This window comes from Sordaria macrospora, chromosome 1, assembly GCF_033870435.1.
Source record: "Sordaria macrospora chromosome 1, complete sequence".
In the NCBI taxonomy this organism is placed as follows: Eukaryota; Fungi; Ascomycota; class Sordariomycetes; order Sordariales; family Sordariaceae; genus Sordaria; species Sordaria macrospora.
In genome coordinates, this window is record NC_089371.1 from 3,230,612 (window position 1) to 3,248,409 (window position 17,798).

The window sequence follows — 17,798 nt, forward strand, 5'->3', positions numbered from 1 at the left end:
CATCAAGCACCCCGGAGCCGAACAGAGTGGAACCATTCTTCGGCCTCGAAGAGAGCTTTCAGATCGTTTCATATGTTTATTCACAGCTCTCTTCATGGTCATTGTACGCAAAGGATGCATTCGAGGGTTCGAAGTAAATTAGATGGAATACTGGGTCTACCCAGAACCTCAGGAAAAACATGACCATGGCTCATCTGTCTCAACGATGACACCTCAAATCTCAACCGTAGGTGACCAAGTGCAGTGAGCTTATAGGTGACCTGGAACATGATCGAGTGCATGCCTGCCTTCCATCCTGACATGCAGTGCGCCTGAAATCAGACATCATTCATACGATTGTTACTTATATCTCTCTTGCCTTTCGACACTCGCTCGTTTCGTTGTCCCATGTTTTTTATAACTTAACTCTGTTCGTGAACTGTTTCTCATTCCGTTTATCCACCCCATAAACTGTTTGACATGGCAAGGCAACACGTGTTTGTCAGACAGACAGACGAACTGTCATAACGACATCATACTTCACCTTGGCCTGAACTCAACGTGGATAAGTACCATCAAACCACGGTTATGTTGGTTGACCGCCGCTCACTTGGAGCCGCCGGTGCTACCATTTAGTGATACGAAACACCAAAAGACGAAGATCCAAAAGCAACACATGCGCAGCAATCCTAGATTCCCTACCAGACGCCGCCTGAACTACGTCAAACCTATCAAAACGCCGTGCCGGCCTCCTGCTCTCCCGACGTTAAAAGATGAGTCCTTTTTGCCGATAAAGGTCCCGCCGGTGTCGAAAAGCCAACATGTCCCGACAGGACAATCACCTTATTCTCCACTACATTACCCCCACCAACCTCCATCCATGTTCCATAAAAAATGGATTGTTACTTTCCAGCAACTCCCATCATGTGCTGAATCCATGCCTCACTCGCCCAAGCAGCGACCTCCGGAGCGAGTTCGCGTTCCTATTGCTGTGCTGCAGGTGGGGGTTCTTGGGTCTCGGTAGGGACATGTTGTTGCTGATGTTCTGGTTGATGTTGCTGATGTTCTTGCTGGTGCTCTGGCTGATGCCCTGGCTGATGCCCAGGTTGATGGTCTGGCTGGGGCTGGGGCTCGGGCGGGTGCACAGGCTGATGCTCAGATGGGTGCTCAGGTTGGTGTTCCTGCTGATGCTGGAGTTGGTGCACTTGATGGTTTGCTTGCTGGTTTTCCTGAAGATGGTGTTCTTGTTGATGCTGGTGAAGTGGGTGTTGTTGCTGATGCTGCTGATGCTGTTGCTGTTGCCGAAGCGTCGTGACCTCGGCAGTCAGGACAGAAATATGCTGCTCATGATTGGTACACTTGGCCGTCAAGTTCGTAAGAGTCTGGTTCAAAGAAGAAATATGTTGCTCATACGCGTTGACCTTGGCCGCCAGCTCTGTAGTGTTTTGATTCAAAACAGAAATATGTTGCTCGTGTGTGTTGAGCTTAGCTGTCAGCTCGGCATTGGTTTGGCTCGTTGCCTCCACCATAGACTGCAAGTGTTTGAATTTGTCCTCCATGTGCTGTACGTAAGACCATACACCTTGCTCACCAGCGGCAAAGAGGTTGTTGCCGTCGACCACACCGGACCTATTAGGTCCAGGAGGTCCGCCCGAAGCACGACTCCGTCCACGAGCTGCCGTTTGTTGGGTTGCCGGAGAAGTGGGCGCACTAGTGTTGCCTTGGGTCGGATCTCGGTCAGCAGGAGGGTATTGGGAGCGCCAGGCTTCTTCAACTGTTGGTGACATACCGTGAGATGGCAGTGATAACCCGGAAGCAGCTTGTTCCGCTGGTCTGAAATGGGGCTGCTGAGGTGCTGGTGGCCGTTGACGTGCGAGGGCATCGTGACTAAGAGCCGTGGGCGGAGCTGCCCCCGGGCTTAGAGGTTTAGGGCTCTCCGTCATCCCGGTCTGCGAATACATGGTCGTGCCAGCTGCGCTAAGGGGCATGGTCGATATACTGGTGTGAGGAGTGTGGTTATTAGGCACGCTCGGAGAAGCAGGCGGGCCAGCGGACCCGCGATCGACGTTTGGAGGATAGAGACCGCCCGGTCGAGGGCCTGCTGGGGGATAAGTGCTCGAGTGAGCAGCATAACCTTCAGGGGCTGTTTGGCCCGGTACATGCTGGGCTTTGATGGCCGGCAAACTTAGACGACGGCGTTCCTCCTCCGCCGCAGCAAGTTCACCCTCAGCAGCACCCTCATACATAACATTCGACAGCCCCGACTCATCAGCTCCGGTCGGGTTCACACCATCGTAATCCCCATCTTCGAAGTTTCCCATACTGGGCCTGCGACCGGCACAACCACCAGCGCCTTTACTGTGTCTCGCTAACGCATCCCCACGGGCAAACTTCCTATCACACTTGGGGCATATGTGCGGCTTCTCGCCTGTGTGCAGTTTGCTGTGGCGCTTGAGATCGTGTAATCTTCGGAACCTCATCTGGCACGTAGAACAAACATAGGGCTTTTCTTGGCTATGCGTGAGCAGATGGCTTTTGAGGTTGTGGTGTCTGGTGAACTCGGTGGAACAGTAGGGGCACTTGTGCTTCTTTGATGAGCCTGGTGACCGGGGCGTCACATCCGCACCCTGAGCATTCGGTATCGGCATACTCATTCCTCGAGAAGGAGGGGCCGGCGCTGACATAGGAGCGCCGTGCGGAAGGACTCCGGGATAAGACAGTGATGATGGAGGTTTGTCTTGAGGTTCCATCTGCGCATCAGGCTGTGGCGCATAAAGCCGCTGATCCTCGCGGGAGTCAACGTCCATGGGCACAGGACTGTTGACCACGTCGCCTGACGGGTTGGCAAGGCTTGAGGCGCTCGGTGCGCTTGGCTGGTTGACATCCTTGAGCTCATTAGGAACTGCACTTGGTGCTGGGATAGTAACGGCGCTCAGTGCCCTAGCAGCAGCATCGGCGGCGGCATCCAGACTCGACATTGACGGAGCGCTTGGCGCGTCGGGTGGTCGGGCCAGCCCCGACGGCGCTCCGGACATGAGGTCGGCCAGAGGGCTATGGGTCAGGTTTTCAGATGCCGCCACGGATTCGGCGTGGTGCTCCTCATCTCGTCGGCGTCTCTCCTCATCGTGGTCGGCGGTACCATTTAGAGAGGGCGGAGGTGACCTAGCGAAGCCGACCAAGCGGGCGATTTTCGAAGGGGACAGATCGCCAGGAGAAGAGGATTCTACGGAATCCGGCGATGGCGGGGTCTCCTCACGGGACCTCTTGAGCGACTTGGCCCGGGAGATCTCGGCGGCGAGGGCAAAGGCGGCGTCGGCAGATGTGGCTGTCGGCGGTGCTTCTGGGGCGGACGAGGCTGCCGCGACCTGGAGCTGTGAGGGAGCGGGCGTCGCGAGAGGAGTCTCGGTCGCCACGAGATGCCCTTTTTCTGAAGCCATGAGGTCGCCTGAAGCTCTAGACGACGTCGCTTGAAGCCGACCAATCGAAGGGTAAGATGGTCCAAATAATTATATGGATACACTGCTATCACGTCTTAAAGCTCACCGTCGTCGAGGCAGCATCACCAGGCGATGATGTGTTGGAGGCTTTGATGTGTGGCTGGAGAGCGTGGCGAGAGCTCCAGGTTGGAGACTCGCGGCGCGGCTTGTTGGAGGAGTCGTGGATAGTGATCAGTGGCGGCTCGTTAGTCGTGTGCGAATAAAAAGCACCAACTGGAATTTTGGATGCTGGGGCCACGTCAATGTGCGGGATGGAGAGCTAGACAGAGAATGCAATGTCTACGGCTAGCAGTCGAGTGAAGCTCAAAGCTCGATCGTATTGACGGCAAGAGCACGCTGTGTTAGGGAGGCGGAGGTGGAGGTGGAATCCAGAGCTGGGGGTGCTTCCAAAGTGGTGAGCCTCAAATGCCAGCGGTTGAGAGGAAAGGCTGTGCCGGGGGACCGTGGGGAGGAAGGGAAAAAAATGGGCTGGGTTGTGTGGACTGTGGAGGTGCACAGCTGACAGGCCGCCAAGACGAAGGGAGTGGCCGAGGTGGCCCCACAAGAACTCTTTTCCGTCCAATTGTACCTGACTACCAGCTGCTGTACTGATCTGACAGCTGGTGTTCGCAGCCTGGCGTGTCTGTCTACAATGTGTGCACCTTCAAGTTCCGTCACCTCAGCACCCCATCGTTGTTCAGCTCTTCAACCACCGATCATCAAGCCAATCGGTCTCAGATGGAAAGCTTACCTATAGCCATCTCATTTACTCGAATACGGCTTCCTCCTGTACGATATTGATCGGACATGATCATACGTCTTTGACTGGCCTCTTGGCGCTTTATCAGCAAAATGCCCTTCAATCTCTCCAAGTTATCGATCTCATCAACTACCACTCGGCGCTCCACTAGCTCAAGTGGGCCCGTTGAATGAGAAGCCATTGAACGCAGCACTGGACTTCACTCATTGTGCAAACGACGACATAAAGCTTTGAGCGAACCTCACGGCCGACAAGAAGTTCCATTGACAAAGATTGTTCGGGCCTTCTTTCCCAATACGCATTCATGGCACATCCCCGGGAGCATCAGAGGCCAAGATCATTCATCGCTTACGGCTCAGCAGTGGCTGTGTTGTTTCGTGTTTGAATCCTCAGCTGAACACCACCACCAATTCCATCACAGCGCCGAGGCGCCACTAGGAGGTATCGCGAGATCAAGTGGCGCAGGCATCCAGTAACGTAATCTCTTTGCTTAATGTGGAATTACGTCAATTTTGAAGTTTCCCTCCCCCGTCTCGATGACACCGACTACAGTCGAGCTTTCTGTGTCAAGATAGACCCTCTTACTGATAATCTTCAGTTGTAGGCCGTCATGGGATGTCCGTGAACGAGGCCGTCTCCCGTATACGCAGTTCACTGACACTTTCCGCGGTGCGGCGACAGGAAGGCTTTCGGGGATTCGCTTGGTGAAGAGCCGTTTTCTTATTTGCTTGATCCGAGCATCATGCAGACCCAGTCGCCTTCTTGCTCGTCAGAAGGTAGACGTTGGGAATGACTTCGCTACATCAGTCAGTATTGAAGATGATGGCACGCGTGGTGTTTGGCAACTCTCGGTCATGTCCTTGAGTAACGCTTCGACACCATTTGCATTAGATGCGTTGTTTGGCCCACATAGCTGATCAAGTCTACAAACCCAACCACGACTTTATAGACCTGATTAGTACTCATACGCTCCAGGTTTCCGCATCAACTAACATGAATCCTAGATGCCATGTCGGCACGACCATACTTATCCTGTAGACTAACACTTGAATCAGGTCCCTAGGGCTCCTCGTTGATGACATGAGGCTTGGACTACTTTGAAGAAAGCCCAAACTGGCTCACCCTGAAGGCAGATCCGGAGTAGAGACAGAGACCAGAGATGATGGTGTGTTATCCATACAGCTGTCAGTCTGAATACGTTTGATGTGAAGAAGCAGGAACCGAAAGGAACGCGTATTTTCTTCCATGCTTATGATTTGGAATATCCACTTATGCCCTTGAGCCTCTGACCGAGGAAGTTCAGCTATGGATTCCAAATGTATCAGAACTGATCGGCATTTGTCAACGGATCAGAGGGACCAAGTTTTTTTTTACAAGTGGTAGCTCCTTCTGAGTACTGTGAGTACTGTCAAATGTTGCGCCCGGCCCCAATACCGAGTGCACAGAGATGATGATCGGCAAACACCAAGACTGGCCAGACTCCGGGCGATTGTTGAACATGTCGGACAACAATGCGGGATGTGTCCGATGCCAACCTGGGGTTTAGATATCTTCACGAGGTCGATCACTCTTGGGTCTTCATCGCTTCGACGATCAAATCTTGTTCTTAACTCTCGTTCATGCGAATGCCAAAGGCATCAAACCAGCAAAGACACTCCTCACGCTATTGATAGTCAATGATATTCAGAACTGTGGACAACTCCTCATCTTCCCTGCTAGCACGATCGTGTTCTTCGATCCATCGTACGGGGCTCGGGCGCCTTCTAGCATTCCTGACGATCTGGGGATTGTTTTGTTGGACATCATCTGGGCCATCATCTATAGCGTTCCAGCACCTCGACCTGTCGAAACTTGGCGTAACTTTTTGATTTCCAGTGAATGCCAAGTCGGCACGATACAGTGGAATGTTCCCGGGTCGTATGGATGTATTTCAACGGTTGCTATAACAATGCCAGTGAGCCGCTTTCATGAGCTGGCATTCAGCCGAGATTAGGTGTCTAATCAACCTAAAGCTGGAGCGAGAGATGGCTCGCAGGGTATGTAAGAGGTCGATTAGATGACGGTAGGTTCTTCAACTCGATGGTGTTGAGTTTCCAGCCAAGCTTGACACCCATCCACCGAAGGATACCTATACATAGTATACTCCAGGATGTGTTGGACCGTGCGATTTGAGGACAAGGAAAACGCTTGAAGAAGTGCATGAAAGAGAAGCCCTTCATAAAAGAGAAGGAGAAAAAACAGCGCAACATCCAGCAGAACGTCGTCATTAGGCAAAATTTGATGTTACGACTTAAGGCAAGATAAAGAAACAAACAAGAATACAAACCGAACTTTATGATGATCGTACCTGGATTCGTCCGATGTCACGTCGTCGGGTTTCCCGCAATGTGCCTGTCATCCGAGCGTTTCTCATGCAGTTGAATGCTGGAAAGTCGGACGCAAGCAGCGCATGTTGTCAACCGAACTGACCGCTGTCATCTCTCCTTTCCGACAACCACCCAACATCGACAGGTCTGTAACGACAAGTGACGGAGACCTCTCGCCAGAAGTCTTGGAAACTCGTACAGCAACACCGTCTATTATCAGTAAAATGTCCCAAGAAAAGGGAGGCGAAAAGACAAGCTGATGAGGTTGTTGTTGGATCGTAAGTCGACCCACCATTCCCACCCTGCCCACAAAGGCGGAGCCAGCTTGCGAATGCACACTAAGTCATAGTAGGTTAGTCAGGAACAGAAGCCCTTTTGACACTATTCAACAGGGATTCAATTGACGATGAACGGGATCAGGCCAAACCGTGCAGGCTATCCGGGCTGTACCTACTCCTGCTATGGACAGTCACCCACCTTTTTGGAGCATGTGAAAGAAGGCCGAGAGAAGCATTGATTGACACAATTTCCGGGGCCGCCTTTCTCATGGAGACAAGCATGGGGACGGTCAATGCTATCGGAAAACAGCCCAGAGAGGATGGCTCTCTCGGCTGTCACAGTCACCGCCGGGAAAGACAGACAGAAACACATTTCTCGGCACTTCAAGCGACGGGGAGATGGGTCGGCAAGGTCTTGTCTTGGTACAACTGGGGGAGAACCGGGAAGCCCTGACTTTATACGAAGCATAGTTACGTAGACTTTGCGTATCGAAGAGTTGGCGTGAGGGAAACTCACTGCTGAAGACGGTATTCCAAGGGATGTCCACTTCATCATCGTGCTTGCGCGGCCGCAGGGCAGTGGCACAGCGTAATGAAACAAACATCGAAGGGGTGGAAAGTTGCTGATGGATGGATGGCGTCGTCTCTTCCGTCGTGATGGAAAAATAGAAGCCTCTGAGTCTGGCCAATCTTGGCCAGTCTCCAATCTCAGTTTCCCCCATTTCCCTTCGCCCATGCAGCCCATGATGGAGGGTGGTCTTTGCTCATCTCCTCCCCTGTTGATAAAGTGAGACCCCAGCTCGCCCAGCAACACTCAACAGAGCTCCGGCCAATCACAGCGAACGGTTCCTGATTTCTCTCTCGCCAAAATCCAATGCCTGCGGGTGCGTTCTTGCTGAAGTTCCCGGTTCCTGTGCCTTGCAGTAGCCGCTCTGGTTGGGTTGGCACACCAGGCACGCCTTCCACACAGACAATGGGACATTGTTGTTGTGCTGGGCCGCTGCCACCCTCCTCCTCTCGTGGCATTCAATCCACCCCCCGGCTTCCTGGAAGCGCAATCTCGCCAAGGAAGAAGGGATCTCCACTGGCTGCCCAGCGGTCCGGTGGGAGACCGTGGGAGGAGGGCAGGCGCGTCCAGGGCAGGTGGCCCGAACTGACAGACGAACAGGAGCCAGACCACCAACACGGGAAGTTCAGTTGGCGAGAGGCCCTGGTTGTGGTTCCCCAGACACTGCCTGTTCCTTGTTCCTGGCAGGAAAGCGCCTAGGGGGTGCCCTGTCACGGTCTTCATTTCGCTCGAGTCACTTTCCTTTTCCGCCCGGCGAATGGAGCCCTTTGGAGCCCATTGACAGAAAGAGTCTTCTCCCGTCCCACCACAGCCCACCGCTCGCTTCGCACGCCTTCGTACCACGCCGGTTAGGGTTCTAGGTCTGTCCAAGAAGGGGGTACAGCAGTCGCTAGTACCTGGCCTAGTGGTGTGTACTCACGTCGAGGTACTACTTGAGCCCGCCTCCTCCACTTTCTCGTGCTCCGGATCTTTCATTCCCTTGGACGGTTCCTTCAACTTGCTTGTTTCCACCTCCCACATCATCGGCGCCCTTTCGCTTTTTTTCGCGATCAGGATTTCCATCCAACAGAGAGTCCTCGATTCTCTACCACATTCCTTTGGAACAACAGCGGTGTCACTATTTTAGAAACTCGGATTAGGTTGTTGTCTAGTCTAGACGCCCATCCAGACCAGCTGGTAAGCAGCTCTTGTCAAGAACCCACTCTTCGGCGCGGGCGGGATCTGGTGTGTCTGGTTGAATGATCCCAGACAATGGCGATTTTTCAGCGCGATCAGCCCTTTTTGTTCGCCTCAAAGAGATCCACGAAGGGTCCAGCGCCAGCCAAGTATCCAAGTTGGAAAACAAAGACTGACATGGACGGGTTGAATAGTTAGCAAGCATTCAGTTTTCTGTAAATAAAACCCGTTACACAAACCCGAGAAACCCTGTCCTCGACAACATCATCCCGCTTCAAAATCAGTGAAAATGAAGGGAATTATTGGACTCGCCCTCGCGGTCGCCGTTTCCGGTGTCGTCGCCCAGCCTCACAACCACCACGGCCACCATCACGCCAAGAAGCACACTCACGCCGGAGTCGACAAGCGCGCTGATGCCGCCGCCGCCGGTACTGTCGTGGTCACCAAGGTCGTTCAGGGTCCTACTGTCGTTGAGTATGTCCTAGACGGAAAGAAGGTCGATGCCAAAGAGGCGGAGCAGGGCATCAAGCAGGGTGGTTACGTCGTCCTTGGCTCCTCCAAGCCTTCGTTCGTCGCTCCTCCGCCCGTTGTCTCGACCTCCATCGCCAGCGTTCCCGGCGGTGCCCAGTTCTTTGAGCAAAAGACTAGCAGCACTATCTCCAGCTCCACGTCCACCTCGTCGTCCACCACTTCGAGCATCCCGACCACTTCGTCGAGCCCTATTCCCAGCTCGACCTCCAGCGAGCCACCCGCTGCCACCTCGTCGGCGGCTCCTGAGAACCCCTCTGGCGGCGGACTTGACAGCAAGTTCCCCAGCGGCAAGATCAGATGCGACCATTTCCCCAGCGATTATGGCGCCCTCGGCGTCGACTGGGTTGGCTTGTCCGGATGGACCACTCTTGCCAAGGTTGGTAAGCTCATGAAGGGCGTTGCCATCAACAACTACGAGCAGCCCATCACCGGCCCTTGCCAGCCGGGCATGCTGTGCTCTTACGCCTGCCCTGCGGGCTACCAGAAGACTCAGTGGCCCGAGGAGTCCCAGGGTGCCACTGGTCAGTCTATCGGTGGTCTCTACTGCAACAGCGACGGCTACCTTGAGCTTACCCGCGAGAGCCACCCTACCCTTTGCGAGCAGGGTGCCGGCGGTGTTTATGTCAAGAACATGCTCCCCAAGAGCGCTGCCATCTGCCGTACCGACTATCCCGGCAACGAGGCCATGGTCATTCCTCTCGAGACCACCCCCGGCGGCCAGTACCCTCTCACCAACCCTGTCTCGTCTACCTACTACAAGTGGAAGGGCCAGTCCACCACCGCTCAGTACTACGTCAACAACATGGACATTCCTGTCGATGATGCCTGCACCTGGAACTCCAAGACTTGCCCCGACTGTGCTGGTAACTGGGCCCCTGTCAACGTCGGTGTTGGCAAGAGCGACGACGGCATTACTTATATCTCTATCTTCCCCAACGCCCCTACTTCCACCGCCGTCCTCAACTTCGACATGGAGATCAAGGGTGATATCTCTGGAGAGTGCTGGCTTAAGAACGGCCAATACTCTGGCAACAACGGCTGCACGGTATGCTCTGCAATGTTTCTGTCCCCTGTGTTATCGCAAACCGCTAACAAGATGAATAGGTCGGCCTCAGGGAGGGTGGCACTGCTACCATTGTCCTTAAGCCCCGTGGCGAGTAAATGTGGTTGGAATGAAGATGTGATAAGACGTGAAATGGGAATGGGTGGTTTACATGTACATGCTGGATTTCTTTACCTCGTCCTTCTGTGCCGGCCTAGGCAGCAGAGTGGGCGGGGTCCTTTTATGTCGCTTTGGGGGTCTTTCTTTGCTCGGCCAGCTTTGACAATCTAAAGAAGGAGGCAGAGCTATGGAAAGGCTCGTCGCATTTGGGTGACAGTTCTTTTATAATCTTAGATGTGTATATTTGCTATCTGCTGTTTGGGCATTTTGGATGGAGATGTGGGACTCGGGTACGTAGTTAGAAGATGAGAGGCTTTTGACGACCGGGCTCGGTTCCACGAAGCGTACGATGTAGTGTACCTAAGGGAGGCGAAGCAATGGATTTTCTGACTTTGAGCGCGATTCTGCATTTCTTTGGAGTGTTGGACATTGATGAAGTCTTTGTTGTTCTTTGTTGTATATGTCCTGCTATTGTGTTATTGTGTAACAGCACGAGTCCTATGGAAGAGCGGCAACAACCGAATGGACTGAACGGGAACACAAAAAAGTAGGGTAAAGACTGTGAATTGTGAATGTATGCCAGAGGCTCTGTGTCAACCGATGATATGGTTGCTGGAGGTGTATACGACCCATCTCCATGAGGTGTGCTTTAGACTGAGCGATACAACCTGGAAGTCCGCCGTGTGATGGTTGTTAAGACACTCCCCTGGAGGCCCGGAGTGTCCGGATCGTGGCACAGCTCCTGGGGCTGTTCCAAAAGACGGGATCTCAATGTTGGACCTGAACGAACGCCCTTGTGCGGGCTGTTGGAGCTTCCCTTGCTTTGCTTCTGACAATTCCAATGCACTGATGGCAGTGGAATTCGAGATGCCCGATGGAGAAGCGTTCCGCTGGGCGATCTGCGACAGGGAACCAACAAAAAGGCTGACGCGGAGCTCAAAGTGGCGCGACCGGTGATGGGGCCAACTGCTATCCGAACTTGCTTCGTCATTGGCGGGTCCCTCCCCCTAAACTGACAGGCGTCTCAGCTTGCGGCACAGGCAACAGGGCAGCATTGCGGCTATCAGACAAGTTGCTTCAGACTGCAACTCCATGTCAGAATTGCATTCTCGTCCTGTTCCGTTGTCTTCTTCCTCCATGTCATATGCAGTATCCGCAATCAACAATTACCATTAGAGCTTCGTATAGCTTTTCCATCCCATATCCAAGTGTCGACCTCCGTTTGCTATTCGTAAGTACCAGCCAGCACCACGGCCCGATAACCTGACAACATCACGTCCCCACGCGCCGCCCGATGCCCCTCTCCCGCCAGCCCGCCTTAGCTAGCTTGGTTGTTGACTTTTGCGCACGCAACAGATATCTCGACGACTGCATCGCCAGCTACTTCTCTAACCACACACTCGTTCGCTTGACCCGTCGACACTCACCCCACGATAAACACGCTTGGCGAAGCTCTCCCCGAATACAGTCAACAAGTTTCCGCTTCATGATTGCCGGACTTAGAAGCCCCGAATCATGAGGGTCAGGGGAGCTCTGCAGGCAGCGGCCTTGCTGGCGTCTGCCCTTTGGGCATCACCCCTCCTAGCCAAGGACCACCCAGACTTCAAGACAACCAAGCTTGATACACAGCCCAACAATCTCAACTACTTCCAAGGCTCCGATACCATTCTTTTCCATGACCCTCACAAGGCCAACCTCTGGCGCTCCGATGACGCCGGCGCAACATGGTCCGTGGTCAAGGATATCCCCGACGGCAAGGTCGCCCGGCTATACATGCACGACTTCGATCCGAAGCGGGCTTTCGCAATCACCGATGGTCGTAAACACTACCGCACCACGGACCAGGGCAAGACGTGGAAGAAGTTCGAAATCAATGCCGAATGGGACACGGAGCGGTACGATATCCTGCACTTCCATGCTACGGATCCCGACCGCATCATCTTCAATGGTCTGAACTGCCTCGGCTTCCTCTGCGAGGAAGTGTCTCTCTATACAATCGATGGCTTCGACACTCCTGCCAAACCTCTTCGCCCTGATACTCTTGGCTGTTGGTGGGCCAAGTCTAACGCCCTATTTACGACTGGTGACTCCGACCTCGACAAGGATCGCATCCTTTGCATCATTATGGGCGTCGATTCGATTTTCACAGAGGACCGCCGTCTGGTCATCTCGGACGACTTCTTCAAGGCGGATAAGGAGGGGAATATCCAAGAGTTCGAGCCAAACCTAGCAGGTGATAAGCCCGTACGTGGTGTCGTCAATGTCGCCGCTGTGAAGAGGTACTTCATGGTGGCTACGACATCCGCCAACACCGACGAGATGGCGCTCTTCATCTCCACCGACACCAAGAAGTGGCAGCGGGCCATGTTCCCCAATGCACACGATGACCACGATCACAAGATTGTCCAGGAAGCCTATACTGTTCTGGAAAGCACAAACTACAGCATCCAGCTGAACGTGATGACGGGCTCAAAGTCGCAACCGATGGGCATTATGTTCACCAGCAACTACGATGGCACCTATTTCACCGAGAACCTTGAGTATACCAACCTCAACATGTACGGCCATGTCGATTTCGAGAAGATTGCCGGCATTCAGGGCATCTTCCTGGTCAACAAGGTGGATAACGGCAAGGACGTGGACGAGAAGCCTAGCACAAAGAAGAAGCTCGTGTCGGAGATTACCTTCGATGATGGTCGGACTTTCGAAAAGGTTACTGCGGACGGCAAAAGGATTCATCTTCACTCGGTTACCGAACTCAACAATGTCGGCCGTGTCTTTTCAAGTCCCGCACCTGGTCTGGTCATGGCCAACGGAAACACCGGTGATTACCTCGAGGATTACTGGGATGCCAATCTTTATGTCTCCGATGATGCCGGTAAGACGTGGAAGAAGGCATTGAAGGGGCCACACAAGTACGAGTTTGGAGATCAAGGGTCTATTCTTGTGGCCGTCCGCGATTCAAAGGAGGAAGACGTGTCGGAAATCAGCTACTCGCTTGACCATGGAGAGAATTGGGTCGAGGAGAAGCTGCCCGACGATCTGAAGATTCAGCCTTGGATCCTTACAACCACTCCTGATTCGACTACCCTTCAGTTCGTGCTTATTGGCAAGGCTAAGGGTGCCTGGCAAGTCATCCATATCGATTTCGAGGCGCTTCACGAAGCCACCTGCAAGGACAGCGATATGGAGGAGTGGCATGCCCGGGTTGACAAGGATGGAGAGTCTACCTGCATCATGGGACACACGCAGACCTTTCCCCGCCGCAAAAAGGATGCCAAGTGCTTCCTCAAAAAAGAGTTCAAGCTCGCCGAGGTGGAGACCAAAGACTGCGACTGCACAGACCAGGATTACGAGTGCGACTACAGCTTCGAGCGAAATGACAAGGGCAATTGTGTGTCTAAGGGACCCATTCCTATCCCAGAAGGTGCTTGCAAGGATGGTGATAAGAACGGTAAATTCATGGGTACTTCCGGCTACCGCAAGATTCCCGGCAACACCTGCAAGGATACCAAGGACACAAAGGACAAGTATAAGGATGTCGAGCGGTCATGTGGTGATGGTATCGGAGCCCCACCAGAGGAGGCTACAGGTGAGCTCCAGCAGGTTGACACCAAGGGCAAATTCGGCCACTGGACCCAATGGGAGAAGCACTATCTCGAGAGAGGCGAGTCTAGCAGCGACTCCAGTGAGACCATCATCATGAGAGGCAAGAACCGCACAGTTGATGATTCAGGGCCAAAGGCTGGTCCGATCTGGAGGACCACGGACCACGGCAAGACATGGGAGAAGATAGACTTCTTCAAGGACGAAGAGGTTATCAGCATTGTTCCCCACCCTACAGTCAAGGATTGGGTCTTCTTCCTTACTGAAGGCAAGAAGCTGATCTACACCCCTGATCGTGGCAAACGCTTCCGCACCTTTGACGTGCCGCAACCCGCCGATCTTGAGGCTGCCGCCAACGGTATCTTCCCGCTTATCTTCCATCCTGACAAGCCAAACTGGCTCATTTGGTTGGGTAAGAAGTGTGAAAGCAAGAACGACTGCTACCGGGTTGCGTACGGCACCAAAGACGGAGAACGTTGGGAGACCCTTGCCCGCGACGTCTACCGGTGTGAGTTTACGGGAGCGGAGGCCTATGGGCGCAAGTACGCAAACCGCGCTTTGGAGCAGATTCTCTGCCTCAAGCACGAGAAGGAAGGTGCCAGTGACAGTGCCCTGCAGCTTGTCTCATCCAACGACTGGTTCAACAAGGATGAGAAAGTACGCCTTAAGGATGCCAAAGAATTCGCCACCATGGCAGAGTTCATTGTTGTTGCGACCGAAGATACGGAAAAGAAGACGTTGCGGGCGCATGCGTCTCTTGACGGCGGCCTATACTCCGAGGCAAAGTTCCCCTTCGGATTTGAAGTTCCTCACCAGCACGCATATACTGTCTTGGACAGCTCAACCCATGCCGTCAATCTCTTTGTGGCTACTAAGATGGAGGGCGACAAGAGTCTCGGCACAATCCTGAAGAGTAACTCCAACGGTACATCGTACGTTGTCAGCGTGAAGAACGTCAACTGCGACCAGTATTTCTACGTCGATTTCGAAAAGATGGTTGGCTTGGAAGGTGTTGCTCTCGTCAACGTGGTCGCCAATCCAGACGCCAAGAGCAGCGCGCCTCAAAAACTTCAGACCAAGATCACGCACAACGACGGCGCCCAGTGGGCGTACCTCCCTACCCCTAGCAAGGACGAATTCGGCAGGTTCCCGTGCTCGTCCAGTGGCACTGAGAAGTGCGCACTCCATATTCAAGGTTACACCCAGCGCAGGGATCGTGGTAAGACGTACTCATCTGAGGGCGCCGTGGGCGTCATGTTTGGATGGGGTAATGTGGGTGACTCCCTTGGCCCGCTTAAGGATGCCGACACTTTCATGACTACAGATGCTGGCATCACCTGGAAGCGGGTCAAGAAGGGCAGATGGAACTGGGCTTTGGGTGACCAGGGCTCCATCATCGTTATGGTTCCTATCAGGGGACAGAAGACGGACACTCTCGAGTACTCACTTGACCAGGGTGCTACTTGGAAGAAGCACACTTTTTCCAAAGAGAAGGTTGATATCTGGGACCTAACCACCACGCGCTCTGGCAACTCCCAGAATTTCTTGATCTGGGGCGAGAACAGCGACGGTTTGTTCACCACCAAGATCGACTTCACCAAGTTCACCGACCATGTTTGCAAGTACGATCCAGAGAACCTGGGCAAGTCCGATTACCAGATCTTCTCCCCCAAGCATCCTCTCCAGCCGGATGGATGTTTGTTTGGACACGTTTCTCAGTATCTCCGCAAGAAGCCTGGCTTGAAGTGCTTCAACGATTTCAGACTCGATCCGCTGTACAGCAAGCAAAACTGCACCTGCACCAGGTCTGACTTTGAATGGTTAGTATTTCTGTTCCTTGCTTTTTCCCCCTTTTAAATCCATCAGATCATTAACATGACAAACCCCTACAGTGACTTCAACTACGAACTCGACAACCACGGCCAATGTGCCCTCGTGAAGGGCCTCAAGCCCCAAGACCCCAAGCTCTGGTGCAAAGAACATCCAGACGAGATCGAGTACTACGAGCCCACCGGCTACCGCCGCATCCCACTCACCACCTGCCAAGGAGGTGCCGACTTCGAGAAGCAAGCCGCCGTCCACCCATGTCCAGGCCACGAGGACGACTTTGAGCGCAAACACCGCATCTCGGGCATCGCCATCTTCTTCGCCGTCGTCCTCCCCGTTGCCGCCGCCTCCGCCATCGGCTGGTGGGTCTACCGCAACTGGGACGGCAAGTTCGGCCAGATCCGTCTCGGCGAGCAAGGCGCGTCTACCATGGAGTTCTTTGATGCCGATCGACCCTGGGTCAAGTACCCCGTCATTGCGCTTAGTGCCGTTGTGGCGCTGGCGGGTGCCATGCCGCTTGTGCTTGCTGCCATCTGGAGGACGGCCAAGAACACGGCGCAGAGATTCGGTGTCGGAGGCGGAGGGAGAGGTGGGTGGAGCCGTCTGGATGGCGGTGGTGCGTCGAGGACGTTCAGGACGCGGGATAGCTTTGCGAGGGGGAGAGGAGATTATACGATTGTGGATGAGGATGAGGGGGAGTTGTTGGGGGAAGAGAGTGATGAGGAAGTTTGAGGTGTGACATGTCGAAGACATGAAGTGAACTTCTTTGGTGGAAACGCGGTGGATGGATGGTTTGCGTTAGTGAGAGAGAGATGGTGAGATGGATGACTGGTCAAGTGGTGGCGGTGGTTTGGCTGAGTGTTTATGTACGGATACGATGCGATGTGATGTGATGTGATACGATGCGCAACATGTAGATTATGGAACTGGATTCTTTTCGTTTCGTTTATTTTACTACGACTGCTCACCTAGCCGAAGGACAGCAGCGCTGGCCTCCTTCTGTCCTCTTTCAAGGTTCATTCCGGCACGTTGGAGCTAGCTACTGGTTTGACAAGTCTGTCTATGTCTGAAAGCGAATTGGGATGGATTAAGAGAGAAAAGGGATGAATGGCCACGGTGGCCCGGTGAGTGAATGGGATTAGAGTAGACGTTTGCTGGATAAAAGTTGAGTAGAAAGACATCACACTATTCGAACCGATAAAACACCTGGAAGTCTTTATATCTATCACATATCTGTTTCAGCAGTTACATAGACTGGTGAACTGACATGTGACATAGACATGTACATAACTTGATGTGCTAAGAACTTGTCTGGCTCTTTCTCAACCCGATATGGAAGATATTACGGGAAATCATTCATTAGCGTCGAAGTGGCTGAACTGAAGCGTATTGGGCGAGATGTCATATTTATTTTTATGTTCATGTTCTTGTTCATGTGTTTATGTTGCCTGTATCTTTCCTGAGCCTTCCCCCCCCCCCCGAGTGTCTCTTTTCACTGATGTGACTGTGGCTATACCAAAGGAACTGGACATCTGATATATTGAAACCCAGATATCACTTCATGGTTTCAGCGTTCTTGTTACTTCTTCTACCGGTCTTTGTATGATTTACGTTAATTGGTTGCTCAAGTCTCTTTGCTTTTATTATCGTTCCTCTCTTCTTACGTTATTCTGCAATCTTATCATGCCCCCAATGTTCTCTTCACTTCTTCCTGAAGGTACTTCAGGCCTCATTTGCTGTGGCCTTTTTGAGGTAGGTACATGGCTACCTAATACTTTGCAGTCATATCTATTCAATCGTGATATTCTCTTTACCAGAGTGTATACCTTAGCTTCCAGATCCTCAACCGCCGCCGTCCTTCCAGATTTAAGATTGCCATATCTGTTAGTACCACCATACATACTGCCACGAGCAAGTCAAGACAACAATCAGCAGTGACCACCATTTACCAGAGAACTCTAGTTTGCATACGGACATAGCATCCTCACAAACCTTCCTTCCTACCTACCTACCTACCCTCGTGCCTACCTAACTACCTATGGTAGTCGCCACAATCATGCTCCGTGCTC

At 53.1% G+C, this 17,798-nt stretch overlaps 3 protein-coding genes across 3 annotated transcripts; 2 read left to right on the forward strand and 1 right to left on the reverse strand.

Moving 5' to 3' along the window:
- Nucleotides 1–219: 219 nt before the first annotated feature.
- SMAC4_04325 (uncharacterized protein) lies at nt 220–3,416 on the reverse strand (the record flags this gene model as incomplete). Its single annotated transcript, XM_066090092.1, has 2 exons — nt 220–1,699; nt 1,769–3,416. The coding sequence occupies 2 exons, from the start codon at nt 3,414–3,416 to the stop codon at nt 963–965; spliced, it is 2,385 nt and encodes a 794-aa protein (XP_065945615.1). The 3' UTR covers nt 220–962.
- A 4,510-nt stretch (nt 3,417–7,926) lies between these two features.
- Nucleotides 7,927–11,261, forward strand: SMAC4_04326 (uncharacterized protein). Its single transcript, XM_003350974.2, has 3 exons — nt 7,927–8,603; nt 8,798–10,179; nt 10,239–11,261. Exons 2-3 carry the CDS (start codon nt 8,893–8,895, stop codon nt 10,293–10,295), a joined length of 1,344 nt encoding a protein of 447 aa, XP_003351022.1. The 5' UTR covers nt 7,927–8,603; nt 8,798–8,892; the 3' UTR covers nt 10,296–11,261.
- Nucleotides 11,262–11,811: 550 nt separating this feature from the next.
- SMAC4_04327 (uncharacterized protein) lies at nt 11,812–16,461 on the forward strand (the record flags this gene model as incomplete). Its single annotated transcript, XM_024655644.1, has 2 exons — nt 11,812–15,722; nt 15,795–16,461. The coding sequence occupies 2 exons, from the start codon at nt 11,812–11,814 to the stop codon at nt 16,459–16,461; spliced, it is 4,578 nt and encodes a 1,525-aa protein (XP_024510920.1).
- Between the last annotated feature and the right edge of the window lie 1,337 nt (nt 16,462–17,798).

Bases quoted from the DNA above. Each gene is read 5' to 3' on its own strand.
- SMAC4_04326 (XM_003350974.2), top strand. From the start codon at position 8,893: ATGAAGGGAATTATTGGACTCGCCCTCGCGGTCGCCGTTTCCGGTGTC. The intron at 10,180-10,238 runs GTATGCTCTGCA...CAAGATGAATAG, and splicing joins CTGGCAACAACGGCTGCACG to GTCGGCCTCAGGGAGGGTGG.